General features: G+C 39.2%; 1 protein-coding gene across 1 annotated transcript in view; it reads right to left on the bottom strand.

Moving 5' to 3' along the window:
- PARD3 (par-3 family cell polarity regulator) overlaps positions 1 to 16,994 on the bottom strand; it is a 141,177-nt gene that overhangs the window by 22,716 nt on the left and 101,467 nt on the right. Inside the window, exons 8-11 of the mRNA XM_010157936.1 lie at positions 15,970 to 16,352; positions 6,799 to 6,938; positions 5,168 to 5,296; positions 1,446 to 1,484 (exon numbers count right to left, since the gene is read on the bottom strand). Of these exons, the coding sequence (XP_010156238.1) occupies positions 1,446 to 1,484; positions 5,168 to 5,296; positions 6,799 to 6,938; positions 15,970 to 16,352 (691 nt within the window). The remainder of the gene's footprint in view (positions 1 to 1,445; positions 1,485 to 5,167; positions 5,297 to 6,798; positions 6,939 to 15,969; positions 16,353 to 16,994) is intronic.

The following is a 16,994-nucleotide window of genomic DNA, read 5'->3' as shown; positions in this document are numbered from 1 at the left end:
ATGATACACCCACCATTCTGAGCAGCCCTTAGCAGATGACTTTTAGAGTATAAGGACATCAAAAGCCAGAGGGATAAAAGTGAGTATTGCAAAACACCCATTTTAGAAGATATATTGCATTGGCCTGAAACATTAATAATATCCACCAATGTACCCTTGACTGTGTCACTGAGATGTCTGAGATGTCTTACATCTCTTACCTAGTGTTTCCCTTTATCCCAGACACAATCTCACCACTGCTAGTAAAGTATTCCAAATCACCTAGACAAGCCTTTTCCGTTTTCAGAAGCCTAACTAATTTCAAATTGTTCAGCCTGGAGAAGAGAAGGCTCCAGGGAGACCTTATAACAGCTTTCCAGTACCTGAAAGGGGCTACAAGGAAGCTGGGAGGAGGTGTGGGGTGAGGTAGTGTGTGTGCTTTTTACAAGGGCCTGTAGTGACAGGACAAGGGGTAACGGGTTTAAATTGAAATCAGGGAGGTTTAGATTAGATATCAGGAAGAAATTCTTCCCAGAGAGGGTGGTGAGGCACTGGAACAGGTTGCCCAGAGAAGCTGTGGATGCCCCATCCCTGGAAGTGTTCAAGGCCAGGCTGGATGAGGCTTTGAGCAACCTGGTCTAGTGGAAGGTGTCCCTGCCCATGGCAGGGGGGGTGGAACTAGATGATCTTTAAGGTCCCTTCCAACCCAAACCATTCTATGATTCTGTGAAATCTCAGCACAAATCCTCTTAATTTCTTCATAATCTATTATTTAATTTTTAAATAGGTACCTAATTGAATGGAGCTTATACTTCATAAAATAAACCTTTTATTTTAGAAAAACTTGTATTTTAAGATACTCTATTTATAGAAAAACTTAGAAATACTGTTTATTATTATAGTGTGTATTAAGACTGATCCTCTTCCACTGACTAGAACAAGGTATATAAACTATATACAATCTCAATATATAGCTTCACTGACACATCAAATACAAACCTGTTACAGCCTTCAAAGGGTTACACTTGATACTATATCCCTATAGTTTCTTAAAAATAACTATCAAACAGTGGCTTGCTCTGAGGATACAACTGAGACTTAAATCTAAACTGCCTAATTTCTGTGTTTGCATCTCAGGTTTCCATCATATAATCATGGTTTAAACAATTAGTTTCAACAAGTAACCCAAGCTAACAGCCTGCTCTTATCATTCCAACTTTAGGCCTCTGGCTGCATAAAAGACGTAATTTCAAATAGCACTTGAACATACAGAACTACTGAATTATATATAATATTCAAACAGTATTTGAAATTACATTAAAAAACATATTTATAATGTAAAGCTAGAGAGAGCCATCTACAGTATATAAGGTGAAAGGAGGATCTGTGAAACTTTGATGGAGAAGTGCCATATCAATTTAAAAACATTTGGGAGTCTTCCAGTATGGAAAAGACAAAGCTCTTACCGTTTCCTTTGGAATTTGTGACTGGCTTTGTTCTGCATTCTAAAGGAAGTAAAAAAAATAAATAAGAACACGACTACATAAGACATATACTATCTATCAGCAGGGGGATAAACAAAGAACTCTAATTGTGACGTGAAGTGACAATGGAAAAATGAAGGGTGCTCATCACACCCCTGATTCAAATTCGTCTAAACCAGCACTAAATGAGAGGTGAACTAAAATAAGCTCCAGAAATCTTAGGCCACTACACCTGACTTTGGCTATGTGGGAGGTGCCTGTCTGGTCAAGGCAGAATCACAGCTCTTGCACTGTTTTCTGGCTGGCAGAACATTCTTACGTGGGGATGTTCTGGCCTTTCCCTTCTGCTCTGAAGTTTTCAAACAACCACCTTGGCAGTCCAGATGAACGCTTCCAAATATTTTAAATAAGTACCTATTTTTCACAACATCCATTCTCAACAAGGGATTCCTCTGTTGAGTGTACGTGGATGAACCCAAACTACAGGACTGGGCATCCCAGGGCAGGAGAGTGCTTTCAGTCCACCACAGAAGGGACCGTCCTGTACCTTGCATTCCTCACCTGTGTCTCAAGGCAAACACACACCATTGGAAAACCTTCCTGCATTCCCTAACCAATTCTGGAAACACATGGAAGGAGCTATAACTCTTCCATGCCTATGCCCACCCATATGTACTGCAGCTTCTCTGAGGACGCCAGAGCCACCTTACTGCTGGCTGGCTGATCACTTTTGCGCTAACCAGCTATTTCTTTCCATTCACTTTGACCAAAACGAAATGCTAGGGTTTACAAGACATCTTTGCTTTGGCCTGTTTTGTAGGATATTCAAATATTAAGCACAAAACTGTAGTGGCAAAGTAGTAACACAAACATCCAGTTAGCTTTAACCTGCAGCAAACAACAAATCAGAAAAAAATTATGAAGGAGCCTACTACCATGAACATGTAAAGGACCTAAATGTACCAATGGGCATATTAACTTGTAGGGTACAGGAGACTAACTCTGCCAACCAGTCTCTGCTGATAGGCAGAATTTAGCTCAACAGCTAATTAACCCAAGTGAACACTTCAGTGGAGTCACACAGGCAGTAGCAGGGTCTAATAACCAAACATAACTTGCTGTGAAGGATTTTATGTGAGGTAACCACCATCTAACACGAGTAATCCTGACCCCTTTCATAAAAATAGGAGGAAGGGAAGATTTTTAAGGGACAGTCCACCTCTCACACTGATGTGGGCAAGCCCTAATCCCATCCAATACCTATCCGGCGTTAGGTAACTCTGGAAGCAATAAAATGCCTGGCATTCTGGAGAAGCATAATCGTTCTTCCAGATCTCAGTGGTTAGAAAAGTTAACTCCTGCCAATTTGATTTTATTTCCTGCTTCCACATTTTACTCACATTAACCATGATGGCTCTCCATCACCCATATACCCCCTAACCTGACCACACAGGCTACAGAGATCCCATACTGCTGTAAACAGGCTCAGCTTAATATTCCTGTAAATTTTACACACAACTGCACATTTTTGTAGGTCCCTTCCAGACAGTTAACAGCAACAGGCATCAAAGACATTAAACTCCACAACTCTCCTGAAACTTTATTATCTTCATATTACTTACAAAAAAACCCAAGGATAAGTAACTTTTGAAAAGTTATTCAACAAACCATAACCCAAACCATATAATCTAAACACCTCTTTTACTGGGATCATTATCTGTGCACATGTTGGCAAATATAAAATGGTTTGAATACAGAGTACTCCTCAGAAGCAACAGCAAGTCCTGCCCTTTATGAGATGGAGAGTATCAAATCACATGATTTTATGCATATGGTTTCTGAGACACATATCATTCAGTTAGTATTTAAAGCATACAAACGTAGAAAGTATGACAGAAATAGGGGAAGGATGCAAAGACAAATTGTTCCTAAATGGCCAAAGAAGGTTTGCATGTGAAAAAGATGAACTGGCATGATTTCAGATCATTCCCCTCCCTCTTTCAATATTAAATTTGCCTTTTTTTTTTCCTTCAGTACACAAAGCTAGTAAAAGCCAATAGGAGGAACTGGTTGAAAAGACTTTTTTTTTCTTTTAGGATTATTTCTTACCAAAGAAAGAACAGCCTTTATGATGGCTTTTAGTTCAACACCTTCCCCAGCAATTCTGCTCCTGCTGACAGCTGTCAGCAGAGCACACCAAACAGTTCTTCATGTCAAAATGCAAACAAATCCTTAAGCAACAGAGGATCATCACACATAGGTACTCTCAGATCCTCACAATATCATTTGTTCAACTGGAGCTACAGAAACGTACACCAGGTCAGATGTCATCTCTGGCTACATAGCACAGAGCCCACCTACCACCTGACACAGCCACGAGGAGATCTGGCGTCCCTGCGCTGGTGTTTGCCAGAACAGCTGCAAGAGTCTCGCCAGAGCACCAGCAGGGAGGCTACTGAGGTGCAACGCATTTAAAGGGTCTGATTTGCTGTTATTTTTAAAACTACCTCAAGTATTAAATCTCTGCATTACTCACCATATCTTTGTTTACAGATATTTCAAGAAAATACCTTGTTAACTTACGCATTATAAACTTCCTCAGTTTACGACAGAAATAATATACACAAAATCAAGACATTTTCTTACTTCTAAGTTTATTTAGAAAACTTAAATGGCGTTTTCATTCACCCTGATGTAAGATAGCAACACTGTGAAAATTACATCATAGGAAATTATCAACAGATTGTTTTCACAGTTCCAGTAATAATGTTCGCTTGCAACCTTCCCTGCCGCTTTGAGTTACTAGATTTGACTGTAGTTTTGAAAAGTAACAGGCCAAACAAAACTAATTCAAAATAACACAAATCCAATAGAAAAATTAAGCTATCAACTCATCATACTTACATTTTCACTTATATTTGTCTATCTTCTCATGACAATGCAGCCAAATAAGTTATTTATAGCTATATATAACTATAATACAAATAATAAATAACTTGAGCAGTTTAATTGAATACAGAACAAAGTAAGACTGCTACATTCACAGTCTACCTTTTCATACCAGAAATTATCTTGAATAATTATCAGAGAAATATCTGTACACACTATGTAAGTAAAACAGGTACAGTATGAAGCATCATTTTGTTTCCAGTTCATGTAAATTCCTCAGAAACATTTTCCGAATTACCCTGCTAAATTAATAACTGCAGGGGTTTCCATTCCACAGAGATTGCATTTATATTCATAAATGGCTGCTATTTCTTATATATTCCACTTTTTGATAGAAAGGTATTTACATATTCTGTTTTGGCATAGTATTATATGCTCTGAAATATTTTAGTGAGCAGGTAGTACGACAAATGGCAGGCTTTCAAACACAGATTTGTCCAAATGAAAGAGATGAAATAATCTACATGTCTGCATGCGTCCAAATAAAGCCCATCCAATAGCCACTTCTATAATAAACATTTTCACTCAAATTAAACTCTCACTTATACATTATTGAAACAAATATTTAATTCCAATAGCAGATCTCAAAGAGAATAAAAAGCATTCATATAAAACGTTCTAAAAAAATGCAAAATAGCTGGTGGGGTTTTTTTTATATATTCAGTGCTGGCCATGCATGTTTACTAGCAGGTGACAAGATCAAATAATTTGCTCATACTCATCTAAATCTCTTAGCTGCTCCCTATTTTACGCACCAGTTCCCTTGGATGGAATGTTTCTTCCTGTCGAAAAATCAGAAGGCCAACGGTCCCTCCCATCTTGGTGCTTCGCAGCAAGGACACAACTTCTTCTTGAGTTTTGCCTGTTAAATCAACTCCATTTACCTGTGACAAAGGAAATAACAGAAATTGCTAAGACTCCAAGACAGGAAAAACAGTAGAAATCCATACTGAAAAGTCATGTGAATTATATGGGACAGTATGAAAAAAACCCTCACTGAAGCAATCTGCTTATTGCCTCAGTATAGCTTCCATTTACTAGAACTAATTAAACATGAGTTCTTTACATACAATACAAATAAGAAGCAAGGCAGCAGTATTTCCCTCCTCTTTAGCAGCAACTGCATACTCCAGTATACTCTAAAGCCAACTAATTCCATCTACCAATATTTTTTACCAGAATTTCTACATAAAAATCATTTGTCAAATCATCAACCCTAATGGCTATGCGATCGAAAAATGGTTCTGCTTCCACATGTCCTGGTGTTACACATATCCTCCAAATATATCTTGAACAATAAACTGGGTCAAAAGTAGAAAATAATTTTTTCACCAAAATAACTTTGGAGCAGTTACTCTTTATTTTGCTTTTGCTCAGTGGTCCAACAACCCCTTGGCCTCCACATACCACTTACCAGTACAGACAGATATGGATTACATACAGATAAATTTCCCACTCTATAAGCTAACCTGAGTAAGGGAGAAGCCAGAAGAAGACAAGGCTTGTCTCTCTAGAAACATCTTGGAAATGTAAGACAAATCAGCTATTAGTTTTAAGCAAATGAGCATGATGCTCTGTAATCAGCAAACTATCTTCTTCCTTTCCCTCATAAGAGATCACAGCTCACACAGCTGAGAATGCCATAGTTGTCATCTTAAATGCTTCTCAGCCCCCTTCTACCCAAGTCACCTGGTCACCTTGACTCACGTTCAGCAATGACCATAATTACAGAGGGCCATCCTCCAGCAACAATTCAGCCTGACTTTGCCTACTCTGCAGTAAAGTGAAGTTAGGGCACCGAGAGACAGTTAGTCTCAGCTGTACCTCCAGTGTCGTTTGGCTTAGGGACAGTAATGAAGAGCCATGGGTGGTAACGTATCATTCCAGCTACATTTGCAGGTCTCTGCTGTGCGCCTAAGAGAAATTTAATTCCCTCGAAGACATCCTCCCTTCAGGAGGAAAGTGGCCTTGACTTTCTATAGCACCACCCTCCTCTTACATTGTCCCTTTTGGTTAATTCATTAAACATTTTCAGGCTTTTATTTTCCATGCTTGGCAATATCTCCAATAATTTCTAGTGTGCAACTCCACACTGATTTAATGCCACTTGTTAGGTAACAATTACCTTGCTTCAATTAATTCCTAAACAGCAAGTCAAGATTATGGCACTATATTCACGTAAGGACATGTAAACTCCTATTTCCATAGTACGTTTGGGTCTATCTCTTAAAACAGTTATGTGCTGAAAATGCACAGCCCTTAATCTGCTAAAAAAAAAAAAAGAGACAGGTATTTTCCTATAAGAAACTACCAAGAGCTTTTGGAAGTGAACCAGTGCATGCGCTCATGCCAAAACACAGGCAAACAACACGTATCACTTCATCACCTCAATTAATCGGTCTCCAGCTTTTAGCCTCCCATCTTGAATAGCTGCACCTCTTGGAAGGATGTTTTTCACATAAATTGGAGCAGAGCCACCAATTGGGACATCTCTTGAAGTAATGCTAAATCCCAAGCCTTCTGTACCTGCATAAAGAGCGCAAAACATCACTTGATAAAATGCACGCTTTATATATTATTTATTATTTTTTCCAGCAGAATGTATGTGCACCTCATTGATATAATCCATGAAAACACATATATAAGATACAAGAACTACTGCATTGCAAGAAAAAAAAAAAAAAGGGCCTTTATAGGAACGCTGCAGCTGACGCACTGAGTCTTGGCACAGGTGGCTCAGCAGGCCCTCCCTGCAACTTGCTGTTCTGACGACTTCCAAGTCGCTGCCATATTTCCAACTTTCTATTTCAGATGAGCTGAGTGACAAGGAATCAGAACAAAGCATATCTGATATCCTAACACTGTCTTCCCCCTTGTCAATCTGGATCTCATCAATGATCCTTCCTTCCTCTTCTGCGCCTCTTTCAGCACCGTCAGTTAGCCGACGCGGCTGGCCACGGGGCGTTGTCAGCACACTTACGGACATGGCAAGTGACAGCCAGAACCAGAGCTCAGTGGTCTCATTTCTTCTGCTCCAAGGGACCCTGGGCTGTTTTCTGTTAACAGCTCCTCCGCCTGGGGCTTCACCCTGGCTCTTGCTGGGTTCCACCCCACCTTCTGCCGTGCAGACAGGGCACAGAGCGAGGCCGGCACTTCTGAGGTCCTGCTGTGCATCCAGGTGACTGACTACGCTTGGCTAAGACAGACTGATGCAAAACAGACATTTTAGATGACCTGGAGAAATCCAGAGAGGGAGTCCGGTCCATATGGCAAATGCAGCTTGCTCATGTTTCAGAGAAATGATGCCCACAATTGGTTACTGATGTCTACCTTGGGGCCCCACCAGCTCTGGGATTCACAAGCTGATAGGACAAACAGAAGCCCTTCCTACTCTGCAGAAAGCTCATCTGCGATCCTCTCTTAGATACAGTCTGTCCAGTGTTACCAACAACCTTTGAAAGCCTACGCTGAAACACCCACACTCCCCCTGCCCAACGTGCACAGCAAGTCTGTTCAGGACACAACCCCGCACGGAACACAGCCATGCCGCAAACGAATCCCTGACAGTGTCAGCAGCCACAACGGCCATTTAACACGATGCCTCTACAGTTCGAGTTACCAGCTAGGCATACGCGTGCCCAACCTACATTTCACCTTGCCTACTAGGGCAACCTGTGACTTGGCAGCAGCAGGTACGGTCCCTAGAAGTTGCACAACATACCCCCTTGCATAAAATCACGGGGACAGACAGAAGCTGAACTTTTCAGCAACAGTCCTCAGCTCTGAGCCCTGGGAAGCTGAACACAGCCGGTGTGAAAGACACACTAGTATATGACCATTTGAGATTAAAGCCAGAATTGATTTCCCCGTATTCATTTGCTAAGTCTGCTCTTCTACCCAGGTTGATATTCACAGATGTGAAAAGGAAGCAGGAGTCCAATACAGCCAAGATAGTCTACATGCAGATTTCTGAAACCTGCACAATTACATTTGATTACAACTTCATATAATGTATTCTATTATCAGGATGGTAATCATGTTAACAAGTAAGTGACACAGATGACAGGGCTGGGAGGGTTATAACCTTTCCAAGTCTTCATCTCGACAGAACCTAAGTCCTCAAGTATCCACAGCAAGTGCATGCAGCTGGCACAGCTCTGGAAATTTGGATCGTTTCTCTAGGCTAGCTACCCTGAGACAGGCTTCTTCCTTATGTCTGCAGCATTCAAGACAGCTGAAGAAGTGACATTTGAATTTCAAAGTCTTCATCCACTTTCAGGCTGATATAAAATTTATCAGTGCTATTACACAGAGATGAAAAAATATTAGATCTTCTAACATCCATATTTTACTTTGGAAACCTCACAATTTTAATGATGCTTCAAACATTCATAGAGCTCTTTAACTCCTTGCAACATGTGAAGATGATCTGTATAGGTGTAATGTTTTTTTAAGATATATCTCAGCTTTTTATGGAATTTATCTTCTTTCTTATTTTAAGGATCTGTGTTGAATACTGCTCTTTGAGTACAGGTTTTGTCTGCTAAAATGTCTAAAGTAATATCAGAACATGACTGCATGCCCAGGACAACATTTCATTATTAATAAGCTTAATCCCCACAGCCTGATTACGGCGTCATTACAGATGTCTGGTTCACACACTCCACTTCAAACCCCCACGGAAAAAACAGAAGTTGAAATGTTCACATTACAAATGCACACAGGATATACATTTGGACTGTGGCATTTTCTGCTGTCAGATCTCCAGAAAGCCTTTACCAAAGCCGGCAGAATGCCACAAATCCACACTGAGCCCAGATATTAGCAGAAGAAAATCCTAATTACTTGTTTCTGTGGAAAAAAGGGGCCTCAACGGGGCTACACGTTCCTGCTCTGTACAGCTTCGCATAAGGCAGCTTTTGGGTGTCATTTTCCTCATACTTTTTCACTGCTTCATTTTACTAGTTGTGCACTAGAGCTGCCCTTCGCTGTATCATACAGCTTCATAAACTCCCAGGCGTATTGTATATAAAATAGAAGTTCACAAGATTGAGAAATAAATCGATACAGTCAACCAAGACCAAAAATAAATATGATTTCTGTGACTGGATTGATTTGAAGCTTCTTTCTTTCTTTTTATGCACATAACTGATTATCTCCATGCACTTCAGTTGTCCTGTTGATAGAAATGCATAGAACATCTTCATATCTTCCTGCTGCTAAAATTTTGTCAGTTCTTAAAGTGTAAAACTGCATTACAATAATGAGGGAACTGTGCAAACATACTGTAGGCTCCTCCGATATCTCTGATTTATACTAATAATATGGGAATAACTGGACACACATACAGGCAGGACCCAAAGAAGAGAAGCAGACAGAAGGAATTTCCATAATTTTGAAAACACAGGAGTCATCCTACTCAAAGCTAGGAGCTTTATATTGGAATGCCTCAATTATTTGTGCTATGTTAATAAACTCCTAGAGATTTTATAAAGAAAGGGTAGAAAACATGTTCCTCCTCTACAGCTGTCATAAATGACCAAAATACACTGAGTAATTAATAACATTTAAAAAATTACCCACTAATCTGTGTAAATCAAATTCTTAGGCTTCTTTGATAAATCAGCAGCTCTCTCAAGTTAGAGCTCCCCCTTTTCTCTTGAATATGATGCTGAACATGTCTTCTAAGGTCACATTACCCTCAAGAGCTCAGCCAGCTCTAAGCTAAAGACAAAGTAGTTTTAAGTTACTAAAAAGGGTAGTTACAATAGTAAAAGAACTATTTTGTACAAACAGGAAAGAGGCAGATTTGATGCTTCAGTTGCTGTTTTGGAGGAAACTGGCGCAAATTAAGGGGGGGACATGACATACGGATGTGACACGACACACTCTTTGACAGAAGTTAATTAAATACATATTCAAAATTAACATCACCATATCACTTGGAATCAGCCTGAATATAAACTGATGGGATGCTAAAAAAATTATTGTCTTACTAGAGGTGGCTAGGTTTTCTGTTACTTCCCAGTGAAGTGTTTCATTTCTCACTAATGTTAAAATTACCTTCTTGATTGCAAAAAGAGTGTGTTTGGCATAACACTTCTGCCTTTTTAAGGCTCTTGTGCATGAAAAATGGCATGCTCCTCATCCAGCACCAACTGCAGGTCTAAATTCTCACCAACAAAATGTGCTGCTGCACAGAAACACTGCCAGAACATGAGACAAAAAGCAAGCATCACCTCTGCACTGCTTCCAGTACTTTCGTGTCACTCTCAAAAGGAAACTAGAGCAGAGACCCAACAAGGAACATCCGAAGGACCTACATGGTCAACTTCTTATGATACTTCTCTTACAGCTACCTTCCTTTTTAGGACTGCAAGCAGAGCTAGAAGTAAATCATGCTATTCTTTCTCCTCTAAATTAAGAAAATGGAGATGAGTTTTCAGGTACTTCAGTACAGAGCTCCCTAAATTTAAATAAATAAATAAAAAGATAAAATCTCATTTCTAAAACAATGGAAAACGTTTGATAACCAGGCAATTTGGCACCACATTTGTTAGTGCTTATGCAAGAGAAGCAGAACACTTCAGAACAACCTAAATATGGAAAATCCATGTGGGTGAACAGTCCTCAGATGGAATAAAGGATTGTTAAGGGAAAGTGCAGATTCTTCACAAAAGACAAAAAACACTCTCCTAAAACAAGAAAGGAGGCTGGTTATACGTATAAACAGTTTGTGACACAAAGTCACAGAAATCACAAAATAGAGCATCCTCACTTAATGGAAATATTAGATTATAATATGATCCAGAGTAAGGAGAGAGATGACATTACAATAAAACTACACAGAAGAGCCAAACGCTCTCTGACAATAATCATAGCAGACACTCTCCTTCCACGGATTTCAAGTTCTGCCTCTTCACAGTAGATTGTTCTTGAGATCCACGTACGGGTGTGTGATTGCTGAAATAATTATCCTACTGTTTTATGCCAGAAAGCAGTTTTCATTGAGGATCAGACCTCACGCAAGAGCTAAACAGCAAATACGTTCTCCTTATTGTCAGAGGCTTCACTAAACTAACCAAGACCATTTTAGATACTTCCTGAAGTTATTTTACTGCTCCTAGTTTAATCCCTGTGTTTTCAGAATTTGCATATGTGTAGTCAGGGTAACTGCACATGCAAATGACTGCTCAGAAGGCTGACTGCTCAGCTGTCTGTAAAATTTCTGCAGCCACATGCACAATCAAGACAAATTAATCACATGCCCGTTTTTATGTAGTTGACTGATTTGGAACATTTTTTTTTTTTTCTTCTCCAAGCAAAGCTCAGACCTCTCCAGAAGATCTCAGCTCAGCTTAATAGCCTGCTAATAAATAGCGATCACAAGTGTTTTCAAAAAATGGAAAGATGAAACTTTATGCAGTTTATGTTTCTTCAGTGGTTAATATTGCCCAAAATGATCTGCTTCACTTGTGAATCTCATTTCTCACAGTCACTTCAGTAGTTTAGGAACCTACATGCTTCATTTCCAAAGTGGCAAACACCCCTACTATATCTGAACAGGAATTCTAAAATCCGGCTAAGAGAACATATCACTTCAAAAGAAATCTTAAATAAAAATTTAAAATGTCAGTTCAAAGTCTGGCTCAAGAAACTGCGTGGGAAAACAGGAGAGCATGATGAAAAATGCATGTAAATCTGTGTACTTCAGATTCATGATGTAGGATATCTTACAGAGAAGTTCAGCGTCCTGTCTTGTACACTCTGCCATATAAACCAAGTAAAACAAGTTATCATCCACGTCTGTGCTTTACTCCACAGTAAATATGATGACAATTTACATTAGCATACTCCCAAACTAGCCATGGCATCTCATTTGCGTCTCTAACGACTTCCTGCAGAAAGGGACTTGGGCGCTGCAGGGCCGTACGGTAATGCTGAATGCCCAGTCAGCTGGTAGGACCTGCAGTGTTTAAGCTCGGCTCTGTATGTAAGACGGAACATTAATAACCACGGAAGGGCCAGCAAGCCAAACAGGCATCCAACAAAAGACTCTGAAGAGCAACAAGTCTCACAGTACTCTTCACATCTACACTTTAACTATTTTTCTCCGCTGCACTGCATGACAGTGCCTCCTTCCTCTCAGGGCACACCATCCCCTGGGACACAACTGCTACACCCTTTCCATAACAGACCTGGAGATTCCTACAGCTATCCTGCAGTTGTGTCACTTATTTCTTTCTCTTGAAGCTATACCATTCTGAGCCAAAGAGATCATCATAACTCCCATGGCCAGTATATAGGTCACTCTCTGGAACTGGGGAGACGTGAAGTCCTGATTCGCTGAATATTATTCTTAAGGGCAATCAAATAAAGTGAAGACAATTTAAAGACTGAGTACTTCAGGCCTGTCTTAGTACAGTGATGTCAAAACATGGAATCAGAGGAATACAATGTCCAATGGAAACGCAGCCTTTGGAATGCTTTAGTCAGTATCAGACTAAATGCTGTGAGTTATTCAGTGCTCAAAGACTAAGCCTTAGAATCATTTGTTGTATAAATGGTTATTTATTATTTATAAGTGCTGGACTAAATTTCTCTCAATTGCATTAGCTCGAACCTTTGCAGTCAAAGCAAAAAACACTCTGGAACTGTCCTGGTGCATACGAGGTCAAATTTGTCCTAGCACTCTGGGGTTTATTTTCTCTATGTATTAGCTGTAAAAAAATATTTTTATTTATTTATACTTACTGTGTATCAGCTTACACTAAAATATACATAAACACAGTCTCACTGTCATTTCTTGTGCTATCTTAATTTGTGTGAGCTATTAAGCTAGACTGTTATACAGCCTTAATGGTATTAGAATATCAACAATAACCCCTACATCTATATGCTAAAAGTTCAGGCCCTGACCTTTAAGGAAAGATAAACAGATATCCATTTTCATTTAGAAAAGCCAACAAACATTCTGCATTGACTGAAACATATGACTGACCTTCTCTTCTGACTTTATTAAACAGCTAAATCCTATGAAAGTTCAGGTTATTTTAAAATGCCAAAACAGCAATAAATATTAAGAAATCATAATTACAGAAGCACGTACTGCAGGGTTATCTTACCGTGTCATTTTATATAATAAAGCTCATGCAATATATAGAAACACAGCTGTAATAAAGAAGGTCTGTCTGTACGGAAAAAGAGTCAGTTCTCATATACTACATCATTAACCAGAATGCACAGGTTAAATCGAAAGTGAATTTCAAGACGAAGCTTTACATGCTTGTATGCCTTAATGCACCCCACAAGGAGTTTTTAATCTAATGATGGTAATTGGTAAAATAACTGCTGTCTGTTAGCTACAAAGAAAGCACAGTTGTTAAATATCTATAAAGCCTGTATTATTACAGCATCCTTCATCAGAAATAATCAAAGACAATCAACATCCCTACTGCACTGATATTTGTAACAAACTACTTGGGGGCATATTTAAGAGTTTTGCTTCATTTGTTCCTCCACATGTGTGTTCTCAGAGCGATCAAACGAAAGCCAAAATGGGAGGACATGCCTCTTTCTACAGTGGATATTAACAAATGGAGACAGCAATGATAAAATGGTATCCTTCCTCATGCACTTTTTTTTTTTTTAAATATCACCATGCATAAAATGTAGCAGACTAGTTTCTGTCTGTCTATAATCTGAGCTAGGTGCCATTTCTTCCTAAGTTATATTCTCACATAAGCCAAGTGTTTTAGAAATAAGTATCCTCTCAACTTCTGAAATATATTCTAGATATGAATTTCAAAGGTTTTACTAGCATAAGAGCCATCAAATTTATCTGGTGTGAACTAGATGTTCAAGTAACTTATGGATCACTTTCCATCAACAGGTAGCATGCATATCCTTCATCTCCAAAACCAGACTTGCTGGTATTGGTACCAGCAAGGCTAAATTACATTATAGAAGTGGGGAGAATGTTTATGAAACACATCCAGTGCAAGAGGACCAAAACCTAACCTCACAACAGAAAGAATCCATAACACAACAGGATTATATTCTCTGATCTTATGAGAAGCTGGGGTTTTTTGTTTTGTGCAAAAATAGCGTGTGCCCGTATTCTGTATTCATTTGTTGGTGCTTTTACATTATATGAAATGCGTATTTCCACTCCTGGCTAAGAATACTTCTACGTAACGTCCAAGTGATATTCCTACAGGCTTCCGCAGACACAAACAAATAGGTGAAAATCACTGTAGTGACTAAGAGCTTATTTGTACACAGTGATTCCTTACTCAGCCAATAACAGTACGGTTTTCCAAGCAGGCTGATCTGAGCTCATGGCCTAAAGAATTTCTTGAAGGAGCATCGACAACAGAAGCAAACTGTCAACTCAACCTTATGTCATCCAAGTTTGTAGAGCTTAAAATTCAGCAACCAGAAAGAAGCAATCTGGTGGTTCATGTGAAGTTCATAGAAAGGAAAGCATAATGACAATGTGACAAGTAGCCTGGTACCTGTGAAACTGTAAAATCTCTACATTCAACACACAGTCCTCAATATCTTTTGATAAAAGATTAATTAATAAAAATTATTAACATTAAGCACATACAGTATAAGGGGAAGGAGTTCACAGAGAATACTGTCACATGGGTAAACCTTTTGCTGTGTAATGTAAACCCTATTCTTGCTCCTAGAGATCAAATTACACCTAACATTAAACATGCTCATTTTAGTACCATAAAGCTTACAGCATGTATAATCCTTTAAAGAAATAATTTCCCAAGAGCCAAGAAATACGTGCATCTAAACAACAATTTGTTATACTTCAAACTATCTTAAAAGCATCTAAATGGTAACTACGCAAAAATAACATTTTCTCGTTTAGGACATTTAACACATCATAAAAATTCCACGGATGTACCAACACATCTACGTGTGCACACATAATACAGATGCTGAGATAAGCATGTACTGCTTTCTCCTCACCCCCATTCAAATTACATTAGCATAAGGCCCAAGATAGGAAATATCACATTACATCTCAACCATTTAAACATCTTTCACATCCCAGTGGAATAAAAAAGCTGTAGCTGGAATTTAAAAAGTCCAATTTACCAAGTGGATCCAACACACTCCTAAAATCTAACAGCAACCACAGTTAGTCACTTGGAGACACATGGTATCAGTAAAGTCCAGAATATGGGCCATTTTAGCTTATTTACTTAAATGGTTCACCACTCCCTAGGTTTTGGTCACCTAAATTTATAGCACTTACTGCACTTTTTATTAGTTGAGGCAGAAAACAATGTTAAAGCCAACAAAAGAACAACGAAGTTAATTCTTCAAAACTGCCTTTAGCAAACACATTGCACAACGTGAATGCACAGTCGAACTCCTGAGTGTGCTTCTTGGGGGCAATTCAGCCACTTGGCTTCAAATATCAAGCCATCACATCCCCCAGGCCAGTGCAAGCGGTCATGCAATGGCACTGGACACTGTACACACACTATGCACACATACCTCATGCTCTACGAGGAGCGCACCACTGCCTTACCTTTTCTCAGCTGTATACTGAGCCTCTTCCCTATCTTTTTGGTGTTATACCCACTGTTTGCAGTGGAGGTGAGAACTTTCTGAGGTGATGGTACCAGGCCCGAGGGTGGTTTCCCTGATGAATTCACACTATGAGGTAGCTGCGAGTAGGAGTCTGTCTGATCAGACTGGTTACCCGCTCGAGACATTCTTTGTAACGTGTGAAGTCCAGAATTGTTAATACTTTTGCCGTCAGCATACTGGGAATCGGGGCTGAAGCGGCTGGAGTAGTACGTGTTCTTCTCACTTTGGGACAACTGTTCATACTGCTCTTTATTTGCTGCAGGGACCACGTGGAACCAAATGAAGGGCGTACGCATGGCTTGGCGAAACATATGCTGTGCTCTAGGTTGCAAAATGAACAGAAAATTAGCAAATTAGGACTGGCAGACAACAAGACATTATAAGCATAATTACTGATGTTAATTAAGCAACACGAGCTGACAGACATATTGCACTGAAGCATAAACTATAAAACTTGAATCTGTTTGCTAGTCTACTTGGTCAACTTTTTGCTAAGGTTTATTGCCTTAGGGTAACACAATGGTTAAATATGCTTAAGAGCTAACATACCAAATACTGGACTTGGAAATGCAAAAATCTTAATCAATCTTGAAATGCAGACAGTTCTATGGCAGAACTGCAGTGTCTTTTTGTTTTGAACCTTGATAATTGCTTCTTCAGATACAATAATCACGGTGACAACAGAATTATTAGAATGAAATTACACTTCGTACAAAGACCATGTATTTCCATAATTTGCTGATATTATATGCAGTCATACGAAAAAGTCTACTTTTTGTATGTTCACTTTACTTTTTCTAACTTTGTCAGAATACAACACTAAGAAATAGGAAAAAAATGCTCAATCCTGCACAGATGGACATCGGGCTCCAAAGCACACAAAGTCAACAAGTCTCTTCACAGACTTAACAAATTGTGACTCAGAACCTTAGAACAAGCAGAGACAAGCTGCTTTCCACCATA

Source organism: Eurypyga helias, unplaced genomic scaffold (genome assembly GCF_000690775.1).
Source record: "Eurypyga helias isolate BGI_N326 unplaced genomic scaffold, ASM69077v1 scaffold11408, whole genome shotgun sequence".
NCBI classification, from domain to species: domain Eukaryota; kingdom Metazoa; phylum Chordata; class Aves; order Eurypygiformes; family Eurypygidae; genus Eurypyga; species Eurypyga helias.
Note: the sequence above shows the minus strand (reverse complement) of the source record. Positions and strands in the feature narration are given on the sequence as shown.